The 15,359-nt window shown below is 31.5% G+C and overlaps 1 protein-coding gene across 1 annotated transcript; it reads left to right on the forward strand.

The window, feature by feature from the left end:
* The first annotated feature begins 2,159 nt into the window (after positions 1-2,159).
* On the forward strand, positions 2,160-15,022 carry LOC127723682 (uncharacterized). The gene is made up of 6 exons (XM_052230420.1): positions 2,160-2,539; positions 3,722-3,793; positions 4,359-4,661; positions 7,073-7,132; positions 11,509-11,563; positions 12,216-15,022. Exons 3-6 carry the CDS (start codon positions 4,508-4,510, stop codon positions 13,723-13,725), a joined length of 1,779 nt encoding a protein of 592 aa, XP_052086380.1. The 5' UTR covers positions 2,160-2,539; positions 3,722-3,793; positions 4,359-4,507; the 3' UTR covers positions 13,726-15,022.
* The last annotated feature ends 337 nt before the right edge of the window (positions 15,023-15,359 follow it).

Consider the following 15,359-nt stretch of genomic DNA (forward strand, 5'->3'; position numbering starts at 1 on the left):
CCACTGTATTATCTTATGATAACATATAGTATAACTTTTAACTCTTAACTTACGATCTTTCATTCTCTTAAAAACCAGTTTTATATGAAGGGTTCGAACTCGCGCGTATTTTCATCGTAAATCAATACAGTCTTCAGTCTATGCATGATACCACTATACCACGAGTGCTGACATAAATCAGTATTTAATTTAAACTCGTAAAGCGCTTAATTGTCAAAAAATGTCAAAAACTGGATTTCTGTCTCATTGATACTTAGCGTCTGTAATCTATGAAATAAAGCTTATGTCTTGGTTTGTTCGTGTAATTTCAAATTTGTTTTATTTGTTTTATTTTGGGTGTTATTTTTTAAGGACGATTATGTTCAACATTTGAACGTTCTTGAGGTTAATTATATTGGAGTATCAAAATATAGAATGACATCGATACAAGAGAAAAAATTAAAAATATTTATTTGAATAAAGTGTGATATAAAAGCCACGACCGTAAAACTACTTCTTTGACAGTAAAAAACACAAACAAAATCATCGTCATTATTTGAAAATGAAATATATAATAGCTCTTAGATTTTGGAAAGCAACATGAAATGGAGCAACACGAAACGGTAGGTTTTTTGGCAGTTGCGCTATATTTATAGATTTGGATTAACCAGCCCTCAGACAATTTACTAAATTTTGTTAAATACTATATATATAAATTTCAAAGGTTCTAAATTTTGGTAATTAAATTTTAAATCTTTTCAAAACAAGATAAACACATACTGAATTATCAATATATGTCTTTTCAAATAAATCATAAATACCAAAATCTATTCAATTTAAATCATTTGTATTGTAAACATTAAATGAAATATTTATTAACCAATATGAAATTTGGAGTTAAAAAGGGGAGCTAACACTCCATTTTAGTTATATATCAGTTATGTTAACTTGTCGAATGTCTAAATATAAATGTGAACCGTGTGGATATAATCCTTTCACCTACTATATAATAAAAAAAGACAAAAAATGAAATTATCTTTATGAAATTCCGTTGATTTATTGTCAAAACGTAAAACAGACAGTCAATTTACTAGAAATTGGTTCAGCTAGAGAATTAATAAGAAGTAGTGGATTCGGAAACTCGGATTCGGATATTTGCATGCAACAAAGATGTTGTTCAGGACGTTGTCTGCAGAGGCAAAACAAATGTTTGTCAAAGACGTAGGTCAGGTGCTAAGCAATATTTGGATGTTTGAAGATAGATTTCGCATGTGTGTTCAACAACACGTACAGTTTTTAATTCAAATGTGTATCAACGATTTCCCACACTTGACCAATTTTTAAAGAGTATTCACGTTATCATTTATGCGTTTGGCCATTATTGAGTTATTGACAATGCTCAGGTCACTAGTAATAACATGGCCAGCTTGTTTAATATATGAATGAGAGACTAGCACATATGCAATCAGGAGGTTAAGACTTGAAGTCAGAACCGAGATTTTGAAACACGTGTTTATTAAAAAAGTCTGCCACGATAATATGGTATAGGTATAAGATATGATATTATATTATAATCAATGAAATAAAACACTTTAATGGTATCATTTTCGAAAGTATTAAATGTTGATAACCTCCCAGTCATGAGACAAAAAAATCATGACAATCCATCTTTGAAATATTGTCTTAATAAACACAATATTTATCCGTGGATAATCTCTCTTTGACAAGTCAAAACTTCATACTAGTCATTTTTGACATATTGTCTGTTTATGGACAAAATTTCGTGATACAAAGTCATGGTATGTTGTCTTTGGGAAAATATGTCATTGGACTATATTTTGCATAACACCTGTTTCACATGTGACACCAGTCGTGTTGTTCTAGTATGTATAAAAGCCGGAAATTAGTTGTTTTTTGGTAATTTCTCAATCGATAAAAACGTTACCTTCTTTAACATTGTGTGGTCAAAACTGCACACAAAAGTCTCAAACTTACTAGTGATTCGGAATCTGTGTCGAAAATAAATAAAGAGTATCATATCAAATGTACTTTTCATGAGTGCATATAAATTTGAATTTGTGAATAAAACACAGATCATTTATGACTTGATTTGATAGAATTGAATTGCTGTTAACTAGTATACATTCGTCGTTCGTCTGTCAATAAACTAGCTTACATATTTTCACATATTTATTGTAAGATAGAATTCTTAAAATTCGTTTCACATTTTGTCATAAAGCTGACTATATAGTATATATTTTGCTCATTGTAAAAGGCTGAAATCTGCTTTATTGTTCGATTCTGTAGAAAAAGTTACTCATCGGTAATCATTCCAACAAATTTTTCTCAGCAGCAAAAATGAAAAAGCTCATTGTATATAGTATTTACCTTTAGGGTATTGCAGACGTCAAAAAATGCCTGTCATCCAACAATAACGCAATTGAAAAATGTGAAACCACAGTAAAAGAAAGTACAGATAAAATTTTGGAAAACATTGATATGCTTAAGGCTAATCAAGCGTCAAATAACTTTGAAACGACTGAGCGGCTGAACAAGATAGGTATATATTCATATTCGTTTCACTCTATATACTATATGTACGCTCTTAAATTGAGACATACTACACAGACCAAACATGTTGTCATAGTTTTCATTCTGTTATTTGTTTTTTATATTGAATTTCTATTTAGACTGATGTAAACAACTACTATACATTTCATAAAATATAACATATATGTCATAGATCCTTGCATCAGATGATCGAATCGTGTATTTATCTTAGATTCATTTCAATAATTTTGGTTTAAGCACCTAATATAATGAATAGTAAAATAACAAAAATACCGAACTCCGAGGAAAATTCAAAATGAAAAGTTCCTAATCAAAACGGAAAGTCCCTAAAAAGAAAACAGTCCATGATTTAAAGGTGTCGATAAGATTTCGGGAAAAAGCGATAATGAACGTTCATCGTCTTGTTTTACTGTTCTCTTTCACTGACATCTTGCTAATGTGACCACGTCCTACATCTTCAATTATTTTCATTTTATATTCGCGTAGAATTATCTTTAGAATCAGACACTTATAATTAGTATGAAAAAAATCCCGTTCAGGACAACTTGTTAATTTATGTTTGAGCGCCTCTCCGTATTGATACATTTCAAATTTACATTTACATTTGCAATGTATCATACATTATCTTACTTCCTATACATTTTTAGGAATATGATTATTTAAAAGCAACCGCGTGGAGACCGTGTATATTTCATATGAGGTTAGTAGGCGTGGTTTATTTCAATACAGGGTTAGTAGTGGTGTAAGTTCCTTTGTAAAACAACACGGTGTTGAGGAAAAAATTGAAAAGTTTCAACAAAGAAAGAAATTGATGATGGACGATTGAAATAAATTCATAAAACACATTAAAAGCTTACAAGTAGTTATTGTTGGCATTTGTTTTTGTATAGACCAATGGAAGTAGGTTCTTAATATTGAAGACTTGATCACTTTGATAGGCCACTAGTCTAAATACTACATGTTAAGATAGTCAGTAAGATAAATTCGTTACACAGTGTGCTAATGAACTAATACGATATATATGGGTCAGTAAATTCCATATGGAATTTACTTACCCCCATATATATCGTATTAAGTCACTAGCACACTGTCATAACTAAGTATATTTCATAATAGAAACGTTGGTTACAAAATACTGTGAATATTATTATTATGTTAAAATATTTTTTAGAGCAAATGTTACATGAATTCGATAGTACTGCCTTTTCTGAAAAGTATGAAAAATCTTCAGACTTATTAAAAGGTGAGGCGTTAGACATTTATATTATAGCTCAACAATTTAAATAATAATGATAAACTTTCGCCTTTTGCGCCTTCTGGATTAACGACAGTTGGTTTATGTTTTAACGGATATATTCATTGTATTTGAAGGAAAATTTGTACAGAGATGTTTTTACCTTTTTAAGTATAATTACACGACATGAGTAGAGAGTTGTATATTTTATGCAAACAGTCGCGTGTATAAGTATGCTTTCGGATCACGTTTTTTTTTATATCAAAGTCATTATGTAAATGAAAATAATTTATGAAACAGTTCTGACCAGAAGTTGACAAATTGCCTTTAGATAAAATAACAACTTATGCATATTGAAATAACGTGAAGTGTGCTTATTTCCCGTATAATTTTCTTCGTATATAGCTTTAAACATTTTTGAAATTGATCGAGCTGTGTTGTTATCAAACATGATGGTGTCAACATCAAGCCCACGTTTTTATACAAAGGACAAAACTGTATGATATAAAAAAAAATCAATTTGTTCATTAAGTGAAATAAAAATCATATATATTTGGATACATATACAATTTAGGAGGAGAGGAATGTCTTGTACTCTGGCAACTTGCAACTCCAGAAAACTGGAATGCAGTGGAAATTGACCAGATGCTGACAATGTTTGTAGATCGATTTAAAGATCTCTAAGTGAAGATTAAATTCGTACGGAGAGGGTCATTACTGATAATGACCACTGTTCCCGCCAAAGTTGCAAACGATTCAACAGACTTTCATTCTGCTGTGAAAGCCTTTTTAACAAGAATGGTCGAAGTTTGCCAAATTGATACAACTGTACCCTGTAATGTTGAAGTTACGTTGCATATACTCAACAGTAATGAATGTACGTATCTCAATATCCAAACAATTAATTCACTTTAAATGCAGTAGTCTTTAATTACCTTAAATACATTTCATCTTTGTAACTGCCAGAAATAAAAGTTGCAGAAACATTAACGACAGCCTGTATTATTAGTTTCTGTTACTTATATAAACAAAGGCAAAATATTATTGAAATACATGTCACACACAATTAAAAAATACATATACACTTAAATCATGGGATGATTAAGGTATATCGAATATTTATGAAGAAGGTAAACACGAATAATTAAATATATTACGGATTACAAATGTGTCGAGTCGATTGGATCACAACACAGAGATGTCAGTATATATTCAGGAAACTGCCGGGGTATATATAACGTTTTTTAACACCAATTGGAACCTCAACAACTTTATCATAACGAACGTTATTTATGTGACGTAGTCTCAAGCTATACAGAAACTTAAAGAACGTTAGAGGTTCGCAGAGGGGAAATAATGACGTGTATTCGTCTATAGTATGTTTTTAATTTAAAATCACGTGATTTACACATGAAATACTTAATTAATGTCTTAAAGTCTTATTACAAATTAATGTATTCATGATAGAATAATTTTCACAGCAAATTACAAAATCCTTCACGTATGCGGAAAATATCAGGTTTGATGATTCAATATTTTTGTTCTCAAAAAAAGTCATAATACATAAAAAGTCACAAACATACAAACAGTATACATGAAATCTAAAATCTTGATTGGAAAAATATTCTTTACGAAAATAATATATGTTTGAAATACTTGCTTTTGAATGAATTACTCAAAATATTAAGAAACAATTAACAAATACTGAATATATATAATGCATGGTGAATGTTTAACAAGTATGTGGTACTGGAAAACAAACATTAAGGCAGGGATAATCCGTAATATACGTGTAATTCAGGTTTCAGACAGGGCATATAATGTGACATTCCCGGCTTATAGGGTTTATATCCCTTTCGCCTTCGGCTCAGAGAATACAAACTCTAAGCCGGGAATGTCACATTATATACCCTTTTTGAGACCTGAATAACATCACAACTTTAACATGCAATTGGAAAATTCCTCTTTCATATGCCCTTTAATTTCGTATGTGATATCAATGTATATGTTAGCGTGTTCATTTACCAAAATTAAATATAACACTTTACTAATTGTATGTTACAGCGTTAACTTGGCGCTTAATTTAGGAGAGGGTGTACAAGCCCTATATTGAAGATTTTTTAACTATCATATTTTCAAATATGTATGGACAAAAGCAGATAGAATATATGATAACGAAACCAAAACGAAAACCCAAATTCAATGTTTATCAAAAGAAAAAGAATTCTAGTGATCAATCTACGGTATACATTATCAAGCAAATGTATTACCATAAAATTAACCTTACAAAAAAAACCAATTTAATATAACTACTAGAAATAAATAAACCACCGATAAAATATTTAACCTAGGTAGGACCAGGCAAAAAGATTGTGTTTATTAGTTGTTTAAGATCAAATACAAGCCATACAATGATAAACATTTTAGTAGTCACTAGAATCAAATCGAAATAAGAGGTTATTGTGGAAATATGACTCTACATAAAAGTGGCATATGACATATTGTGACGGCAGTGAATTCAGTGCTGTTCAAATAATTCGCTTGCAGGCAATTCAAAAGATATGCTCAGTCTATGTTCAGCCTGTTCACTAGTTGTTATTTTCATGTACAAAACAAGAACATACTTAATTTGCTGAAAAAGTAACAGTATTGGATAAATGCAAGCCAAATATCTGAATGTAATGAATTAACAGCAAGAAAACAGCTAAACAAACCCTTAACCTCTTAACACGACTTAATACATTTAGGTTCAAACATTTTAGATGTTGTTAAGGTCGTAATGGCCGTTTAAGACTTTCAAAATTCGTTTACTAATGCTCTTGATTAAGATTTTAAGTTAAATGTTGCTTTATTATTTCGTCGTTAGATTGCATTCATATGTTGAATACTACTCATTTCCCTTTAATCTATTCATACACATATGTTGAGTTGAAATCAGTAATATTAAGCAGATTTCATTCGGTAAAGTCATATAATCATACATTTAAGGGTGGAATTAATAAAAGCAAAACAATATGGTCGTATAATGACTGAAACTATCAAAATGTGTGATGGAATACGTATGATCAATTGCTATCTTATATGATAATGTCAATTTTTCTTCTTCTTCTGTTTGTTGCGAAGCTCTCTGAGTGTATCTGTCGTTATTTAAAAGGTTTTGGCCAGATATTTACATTTGGAATATTAATGGTATAGCTAAAGCTTAGTATATATTTGAAATACAACATACTACTGTAGTAGATATTTCCGAATTTTTTGTAAATTTATTTTTGTTTTCGTTTCTTTTAGTGAACGTGACCTACAGTTTATCAAACAAACCTACAGAACATAAATTTGTTCAAACAGAAGGTATGTCGAAAAAATTATATAATTTATTCTAGCTTACATACAGCGATATAGTTTTGATCGATCAATATAACAGAAATAATCTAACACTTATCGATATCAATTAGCATTTCTCTTTTCTTTTCCTACAGATGTTTGTTGGGCCAACTTTGTACTGTCATATCTGATAACCTATATTGACGATTTTAAATACTGTTAAAGAACTTTTATTCGTGGGGTACCAATTTTCGTGATTTTCGTGGATGGCTTTATCCACGAATTTAACTGTCCAACGAAATATAATAACTGTTGTCCAATTCCAGACATGGAAAGATCCCCATGTAGGTTTGATTACATGGATACGGTCATATAAACCAACGTACTATGAACTAAATATACATTTTTTTTTGTACAACTTCAGACCAGATTTTACCCATTTAATCTTTAAAAATTGTAAAATGTACGACTGTTAATATTTTAATTCTCATGAGGATTAATTTTTGATCGATGAAAGTCAGATTTCCGGTGATAATGAAATGTTCCTTTTTACATAATTCTCATATGAAAAAAAAATTTTGATTTCATTTTGGGCTTGCTTTTTTATGTCATAATAATTGATTCTACAATTCAAAATACTATGAATTTGTTAGTAACGAAGGGCGAACAAGTGAGTGAAAATGAACATCTTATTTAACAATGCCCCATAAATCATTATAAAACAACATACGATTAATATCACGAATATTCGATTCTGAGGTCTTCAAATTCGTCATTCGATTTTTTTTCTTCAGAAAACTAAAATCCACGAATTTAAGAACCCACGAACATGTAACTTTTGCTGAAACCACGAAAATTGATACCCACGAATAAAAATACTTTCGCAGTATGCAAATTAGATTGTCTTGTGCCTTTTTCTGTCTGCCCTTTGTTTTAACTATGTTCATAGCTTCAAAAGTTTGATATGTTACTAGTATTTAGCTAGTTTGCTTGTGATTATGCATTTGCAAGGTCTATCGCCTTCTGAAAAACATTGACCAGACTTTTCGAACAAAATTAAATTGTCGTAAAAAGATGTGTGTATATATAATTACTCTAAATATCAGCACAACAATGTAAAATCTGCAAATTTGCGGAAGCAAATTTTTTTTCTTCCCTCGCCGGGATTCTGACTCATGCTATTCAGATATCGAGACAACACCGCCTGCACTGTGTTCAGCGCTCTAGACCACTCGGTCACCTAGACTGAACTTAAATTCAGCTTTCGGTGGCCTAGTGTTACCTTTCCTCGTCAGTAAAATCTAGAGTTGTAACACAGTACATGATATATTAGGCATGAAGATGGAATTGATTGCAGATTAGTTAAATTATCTATCGTAAAGGATCGTAAGATGCAGTCACAGAAATAATTATTTGATAAGTACGTCTAACCAAGTGACAACTCTACGACAGATTCATCCATTGGATCACCAGTGAAGGTGATACACGGCTGAACACACATATTATATTCATAATTACTCTAAATATCAGCACAACAATGCTAAATCTGCAAATTTGCGGAAGCAAATTTTTGTTCATAAGAGATGAATATATACACATCCTAATATGTATAAGGAGTGACTATGAAAATCAAAACTATATTATAACTTATAGTATACAGTTAAATCTAAATACAAGCATAATACTCCTATTATTCTGATGAATGATTTCCCCTCGACATGTGTATGGTTTTCTAAGAAAACTGTACTTTTCTGTCAAAATTATACAGATGTTAAACTGGAAGTAACAATCTCCCGTGAGATTTCTGATTTCTTTATGTTTTATCGTTAAGTTGCACGACAGACAACGCACTTTTCAAATCAAACAATGTTTTCTTGTCTATTTTGATCTGAAATAATCATTCAAAATAAAGGGAACACAAAGAGAAACATAATTCGTGTTAATTAATTGCTTTGTTGATTGTAGCCGACGGAAACGGCAACATGTCATATTCTTATGCAGCAAAGATACAGGATAATGAGATAGATGTATATAGCCTGCTTTGTGCAAGACATAAACACTAAATCTATCTTAATCTTGCCAACCAATTCACGAGGTAACTAAACCGCAGAAAGAATATCACACTATTTAAACGCATTATTCTGAGTTCGATCTGGCCATTATTTACTCTTATTTGTAAATTCAACATGCAAAGTGGAGAAACGGTAAATACCTTTTTAAAAGTCCTCGGTTTTAATTAGTCGAAAAACAAACAAATGACATCCAATACTTAAGGCGACCACGCTACAACGAACCACAGAGGCGTTCTCGTTTTATAGGAACAGCTGCATAAATTGTCAGAATGCTTTTCAAAAGTTTGACAGATTGATATCGGGTGCTTCTATTCCAATTCCGTTTTTCAATCAACTACAAAAACAAAAATGTTTATTTTCTCTTTGCTTTTTCTGACCAAATTCAACTGGCTTTGACAATCTATTGACGTGATAGTTATGAATTCTTACTCAGAAATTAAGTAAGATTGAACACGATATAGGAGCGACACCGGATATTTGCACTAGCTGAGCAGGGAAATGAGAGGTTGTACAATATAAGCGGCCGTACATATCAACAAATAAAATGCCGTATACTATCGAACCTTTGTCTCTGTTATTAGCATTACTTTTAAAGACAATTAACAAACATTTTGGTCTTGTGCATCTATAGTGGGTAATAATTGAAAAATAGGAAATAATATTCAATATTCAATCTTTAAAATAATTAAACCTGCTACTTTTCTTGATCTGAAATAATCGGTGCTTCTTTTTTCCGAAACTAGATGGTAGTTTTCCATATATCCAGATTTAATTTATGCTGATGTCTAACATTCCTAAATAATTTGGAGAACAAGTAATTTCCAATCATAAAATTATACATATCTTAAGACACGTGTAATAATTACAAATGCATAAAAAATTGAAATCAATACCTGAGATAACAAAATGTTGCAACCTCTCAGCGCTTCAGCTAGTACCAATATCCGGTTGCGCTGCCATACGGTGATAAAGAAGTATCTACATATCTACCAAAGCTATTATTCTTTCAATGCCCTCATAAGACTGATGTTTGAGAGTCGGGATGTTGTTTACAGAATGGAGAATAATGAACCAATACAACAGAAGAATGGACCAAATAAATAAAGATAACAGAAAAATAGGCAGACCAAATAAAAAAATAAGAATAATTGGTTGCAAAAATATAAAGAATAGAGATAAATGGGCCAAAAAAAACAAAGAATAGAGAAAAATGACTAAAACATTTAAGAAAACAGAAAGAAGATCCCCATCCAGACCCACATATATGTATGGCTTTCCAATCTTTATTGAAGAACGTACCTGGTGCAGGTTATTCAAGTAAACACGAGTTTTGCGGACAATCATACCATACGGTTTCCTTTCTATTAGACTTATGTTATCATTTCTTTTAATGTTGCATTTATTTGTAATTTTCCGGTATTCAACTTTCCAGACTTTATCCTGAGTGGTCTGTAGACCCTGACATGCATACGTTTTGGGTATTCCATATAAATGTTTTATATCTATTGTTATATTCATTACATAATTATGTAGATGAATTAACATCGACAATGTGCATGTATTGTAAATGATTGTCAAACTCATGAGGATACTTCAGAGGATTCCGATACAAAACAAATTTATAAAAATCAATCGGATTCTGGTATTTACTTATAAACACAATTTGCTGAATAAACATATATTACAGTTAACACAGTTATATTCAGTAAAATATTTGGGAAGACAGAAAAGTATGTGAATTCCTTTGCGTTCGCAACAAACAGAAGTCTACCAGAGATGGCAAAAACTTATCGGTTAATGAATAGCATGAGGGGTGAAAAGTTTTTTTCTTAATTTCATTTTACACTATTCAAGTTTATGTTATGTTACGTAAATACTGCAGTATAGCAATATCTTATAAAAGTGGAAAATAATAAATAAAAACAACAACATTATATATTTTGTCAGTTAATTAATCGTGCTATATCAGTTTTCTTATGTTAATTATATAAAATTATAATCATATCAAAATACAAAATATAAATAAAAGGCTTATTGACAGGGCATCAAATATTCTAGTAATTGTGGACAAACGTCCGTTTATAGTTGTTATTGAGGACACAAAGTTGTGCAGTCATGCATTTCATATGGATTGTGTGGATGAGTTTATAGGCGAATTGTCTTTCATAGTTTTATTTTAAATCCTTACTTTTAAAACAAACTTTCGTGGAAAGACTTACCTTAGAACTTCTCTATTTGTTTTATCGTGTAAGGTAGTAATACTGATGGTATAAATTGCATGGGATCGATATAAAGATTTAATTAATTAATGTATTTGTATATCTTTTTCAGTCGAAGACCCTTCTACAACCCCTTACCTACCAGACTTTGATGATGGGTCACCTATGTAAGTATATATAATATCATAATAATAGAATAATTGTAAGTTATGGTTTAACTTCCGCTAAGTAGCAATATCTACGACGTGCATGGACATGGTGGAAAATCCCGGTTATAAATTGTAATTGAATTATTTAACAAAAAAAAGAAAATGCAACTTATGTCCCAAGTTGGGTCTAGGGAAAAATAGTTCTGCAGTATCAAACTCGAATACTACTTATATTTCTTGGATAACCGTCCTCGATTACTTTTTGGAAAAACGTTGTCTGATCAGTAATAGGTAGTTTTTTGTCCTTTTTTCTTGTAAAATGTTTGTTGTGTTTGCAAATGAATACACACAGTTTTAAACTGTTTTTGGAACGAACCATTGATTGCGTCAATTCAATATTGATCATTAGTAGTAACAATATAGGCTAGTTTCCTTATTGGATGCTTTATACGTTTGTAATAAAGTTGTACCTTGATTTTCATACGTATTAAAAAATAAATTCCTCATATTAAATACGAATGAATTGAATATGCAAGATTTCAATGTATCCATACGAACGAACGACAATTAAATAACGGCGTAAGGACAAAACATGAAAAGGTCGTAATAAATGTTGTTTATTTCAAGTATAAATTTCTTTCATTATTCATAAGAAAATTTATCTCTTTAGGTATGGCGATGATACCATATTTTGTTGCAGTTGTCTTCAAAGCAACAAACAAGTTGTAATACAATCATATTGTCTCGATTGTTCAGAACCGATATGTGAGAAATGCGGAAGTCTACATGCAACATTCGCTCAGCCTCATACTATCACTTCTAAAGTAAATGAAGATATTGTATATCAGTCATCGTTAACAGTTTCAAAGTTTTGTTCAGTTCATAAAAATCAAGTAACCAACAGTTTTTGTACTCAACACGATGCTCTGTTGTGTGATACATGTGCAATAGATGGTCATAATAGCTGTATGTCCGTCCTGTCAATTCAAAAAGCTGCAGAAAATGTAGCAGAGGGAGCAATCATGAGTGATCTAGAGTATAGATTGCACAACCTTGGAATTGTAATTGAATCGTTGATAACCACAGAGGAAAAAAATATATTACATGTAAATGCAGAGAAAGATAAAGTTCACAAAGAAGTGAATAGCATCAAACAAAGAATATGTTTACATCTCGATAGACTTGAAAGAGAATTTGCCGATAGGTTAACTGATGTAGCAGAAAGAAGCAAGTTAAGCCATAAGTATTATTTACCGTCAAAGCTACGTATCACAAAAACATTGCAAAATGACATGGAATCAACAAACACATTCGAATCTGAGTCGGACATTTTCAAAGCACTGAAGATTTTAGATGGAAACGTGTGTAGGCAGGAATCGGCAATTCGAAATTTTCTAAAAGATGTGCAGTTTAGACGTCTTGAATTTAACCCACTAGAAATGGAAACTATTGAAATATTTTTACCAAAACTGGGAAGTTTAACAGTTTCAAACACCCCAATAACGTCGTTAGATGTTCGAGGTCAATTGCATTTGGTTGGAAAAAGGGGAGGGAACATTCTTTTTCTAGACTCTTTCAAATCTGACGATATTGGATGTTCAGTGGGTTCGGGATGCTTTATAACCGAAAGCAAACTATTATTTACAAATTTTGAGGGTAAGTATAGTCTTCATATATGCGACAGGCATGGATTGAGATGCACAATGATTAAGCTTGATGGTGTCCCATTGGATGTTGCGACATACAATTCAACCCTTGTACTAGTAACTATTCGTAACAGAGGTATACGGATTATTAATGTCGACACTAATATGTGTGGACGATATATTTATCTTGGAATTTTTTTGGCAATACAGTGTGAAAATAGAAATATTTGGACCAGTACTAGTGAAGCAACAATTTACAGAATTGATATTGAGGGACACCTTCTGCAGAGTTTTAATGTAGGCTTTGTTGCTAGACAAATTGCTTTGAACATTACCGGGGAACACGTGTTTTATTCGCCTTTAACTTCAGATAAAATATTCACCTTGTCAACAGACGGACAACAAGCGCTCTTTTATACTTGTCCAGAAAAAACTACTGTTCATGGGCTAGCAGTTGATTGCAACGGCAATGTGCTAATTGCGGATAAAATTCAAATTGTATTTGTAGCATATCGCAAGATGGAAAGAATATAGAAACTATTCTCAGTATAGATGATGGTATATCGAAACCCGACCACATTCAATTGAATAGTAAGACCAATGAATTGCTGGTGCTTAGTGTAATGAAAGGATCTATTCAGATATTCAAACTGATTTAAAACTTCGTGGGAAAACGTTGTTCGATTGAAAATATTAATTGACGCAGGAACTTAATGAGTTTATTTGATTATAACCTATCAAGAGTCTTTAAATAACCTAGACTACGCTGATTACACGGCGTAAATGAACCTCATTATATATATGAGAACCACACAGACGTAATTATATTTGAATAGAAACTAAATCAACATTCGTATTCATCTAATTGAGATGTCACAGATTATATGTCTGATAGCTGTGAATAGTGTATTATTGTACATAGGTATGGTTCAGGGGCTTTGCAAATTTTGACATAAATTAATGGGTTTTTTTTCTATTGTAATCGTATTTCTGTACCCAAATTAGTATGTGAAGCTCTCCTACTTCTCGTACCAGAACATTGACTTAAAATAAACCGAGTAAGAACACTGATAACCGTCTGTTCCTTGATTTAGATATGTATATAAGTTAAATAATTACAACAAAAGAAGCGAATTTTTTTTTAATGATGCGTCTGTGCTACCGTCTTATGCATGTGTAATTGTGTGTATGTTTCCAAGCTCGTTCGCTACGCCCGTGTCTAAATGACGTTTAACATTGTATATAGATAAATCTGCGCATAACTGAAAATAATCAAGTCAGCGAATTGGTACCACAAATTACGTAAACCCTTTAGGTGATTTTTAAAAATACAGATGTAGATTGTATATTTTGTTACAATGATGTTTTCTTAAAGCGCGGTAATTAAAATACGACACATATAAACTCATTAGTTCTTGGAATAAACATTTTCTTTCAGGTTATTAATTCAACCTTGTAGATATTTGCATGTTGTATTTATTGTCACTAACTTTTATTTCAGCAGTTTAACACACAACTTAACATGTATAGCCATCAAGTTTTTAACACTGATGATACTATATCAAGGCGTTTCTTATGCTGTGCTTGGCACAAGATCATTCTTTCCTCGGACTGCTAATGACAGAAAACACATAGGCGGAGTACTGGTTGATAATTAAGTCTTTGAATACATACAAGCACACTCACACACACACACTTTGATAACGTGACTGCTTTAAACCAGGAGCCTAAGATCCAATGGTTGTCGCGGGTTGCCGTTTATCATAATAGTTTGTCGTTTATTTGTGTAGTATAATTTTGTCGTCCCGTGCATTTGCAATTGTCTATATATATATATATGGAGTTTATGCAATGGCAAAGCCGTGCGTTGAACTCTAATTGTTCACAAAAGTTGTTAATGAATAGCTTTTTCATAAAGGAACTTCTGCAAAAACAAATCACACTTATTAAGATTTATCATTACAACTACCAGGTATACAGATTAAGGGGATCATAATGAGGAGAGTTTTAAGAGGTGTTTGTCGTACAGTTGATTTTCTTTCTGGAATTTTCAAGAACCCTTTGCAGTAACAGGTTTAAGTCAAGCAATCATCAGCTAAAATGCATTCAATAATAAATGAATTGATTAACTAACACAACAAAGCGCTGGATTACTGAACATTTTCGAA

This window comes from Mytilus californianus, unplaced genomic scaffold, assembly GCF_021869535.1.
Source record: "Mytilus californianus isolate M0D057914Y unplaced genomic scaffold, xbMytCali1.0.p SCAF_13, whole genome shotgun sequence".
In the NCBI taxonomy this organism is placed as follows: Eukaryota; Metazoa; Mollusca; class Bivalvia; order Mytilida; family Mytilidae; genus Mytilus; species Mytilus californianus.

Bases quoted from the DNA above. Each gene is read 5' to 3' on its own strand.
- LOC127723682 (XM_052230420.1), top strand. From the start codon at position 4,508: ATGACCACTGTTCCCGCCAAAGTTGCAAACGATTCAACAGACTTTCAT. The intron at 7,133-11,508 runs GTATGTCGAAAA...TATCTTTTTCAG, and splicing joins TAAATTTGTTCAAACAGAAG to TCGAAGACCCTTCTACAACC. The intron at 11,564-12,215 runs GTAAGTATATAT...TTATCTCTTTAG, and splicing joins TTTGATGATGGGTCACCTAT to GTATGGCGATGATACCATAT.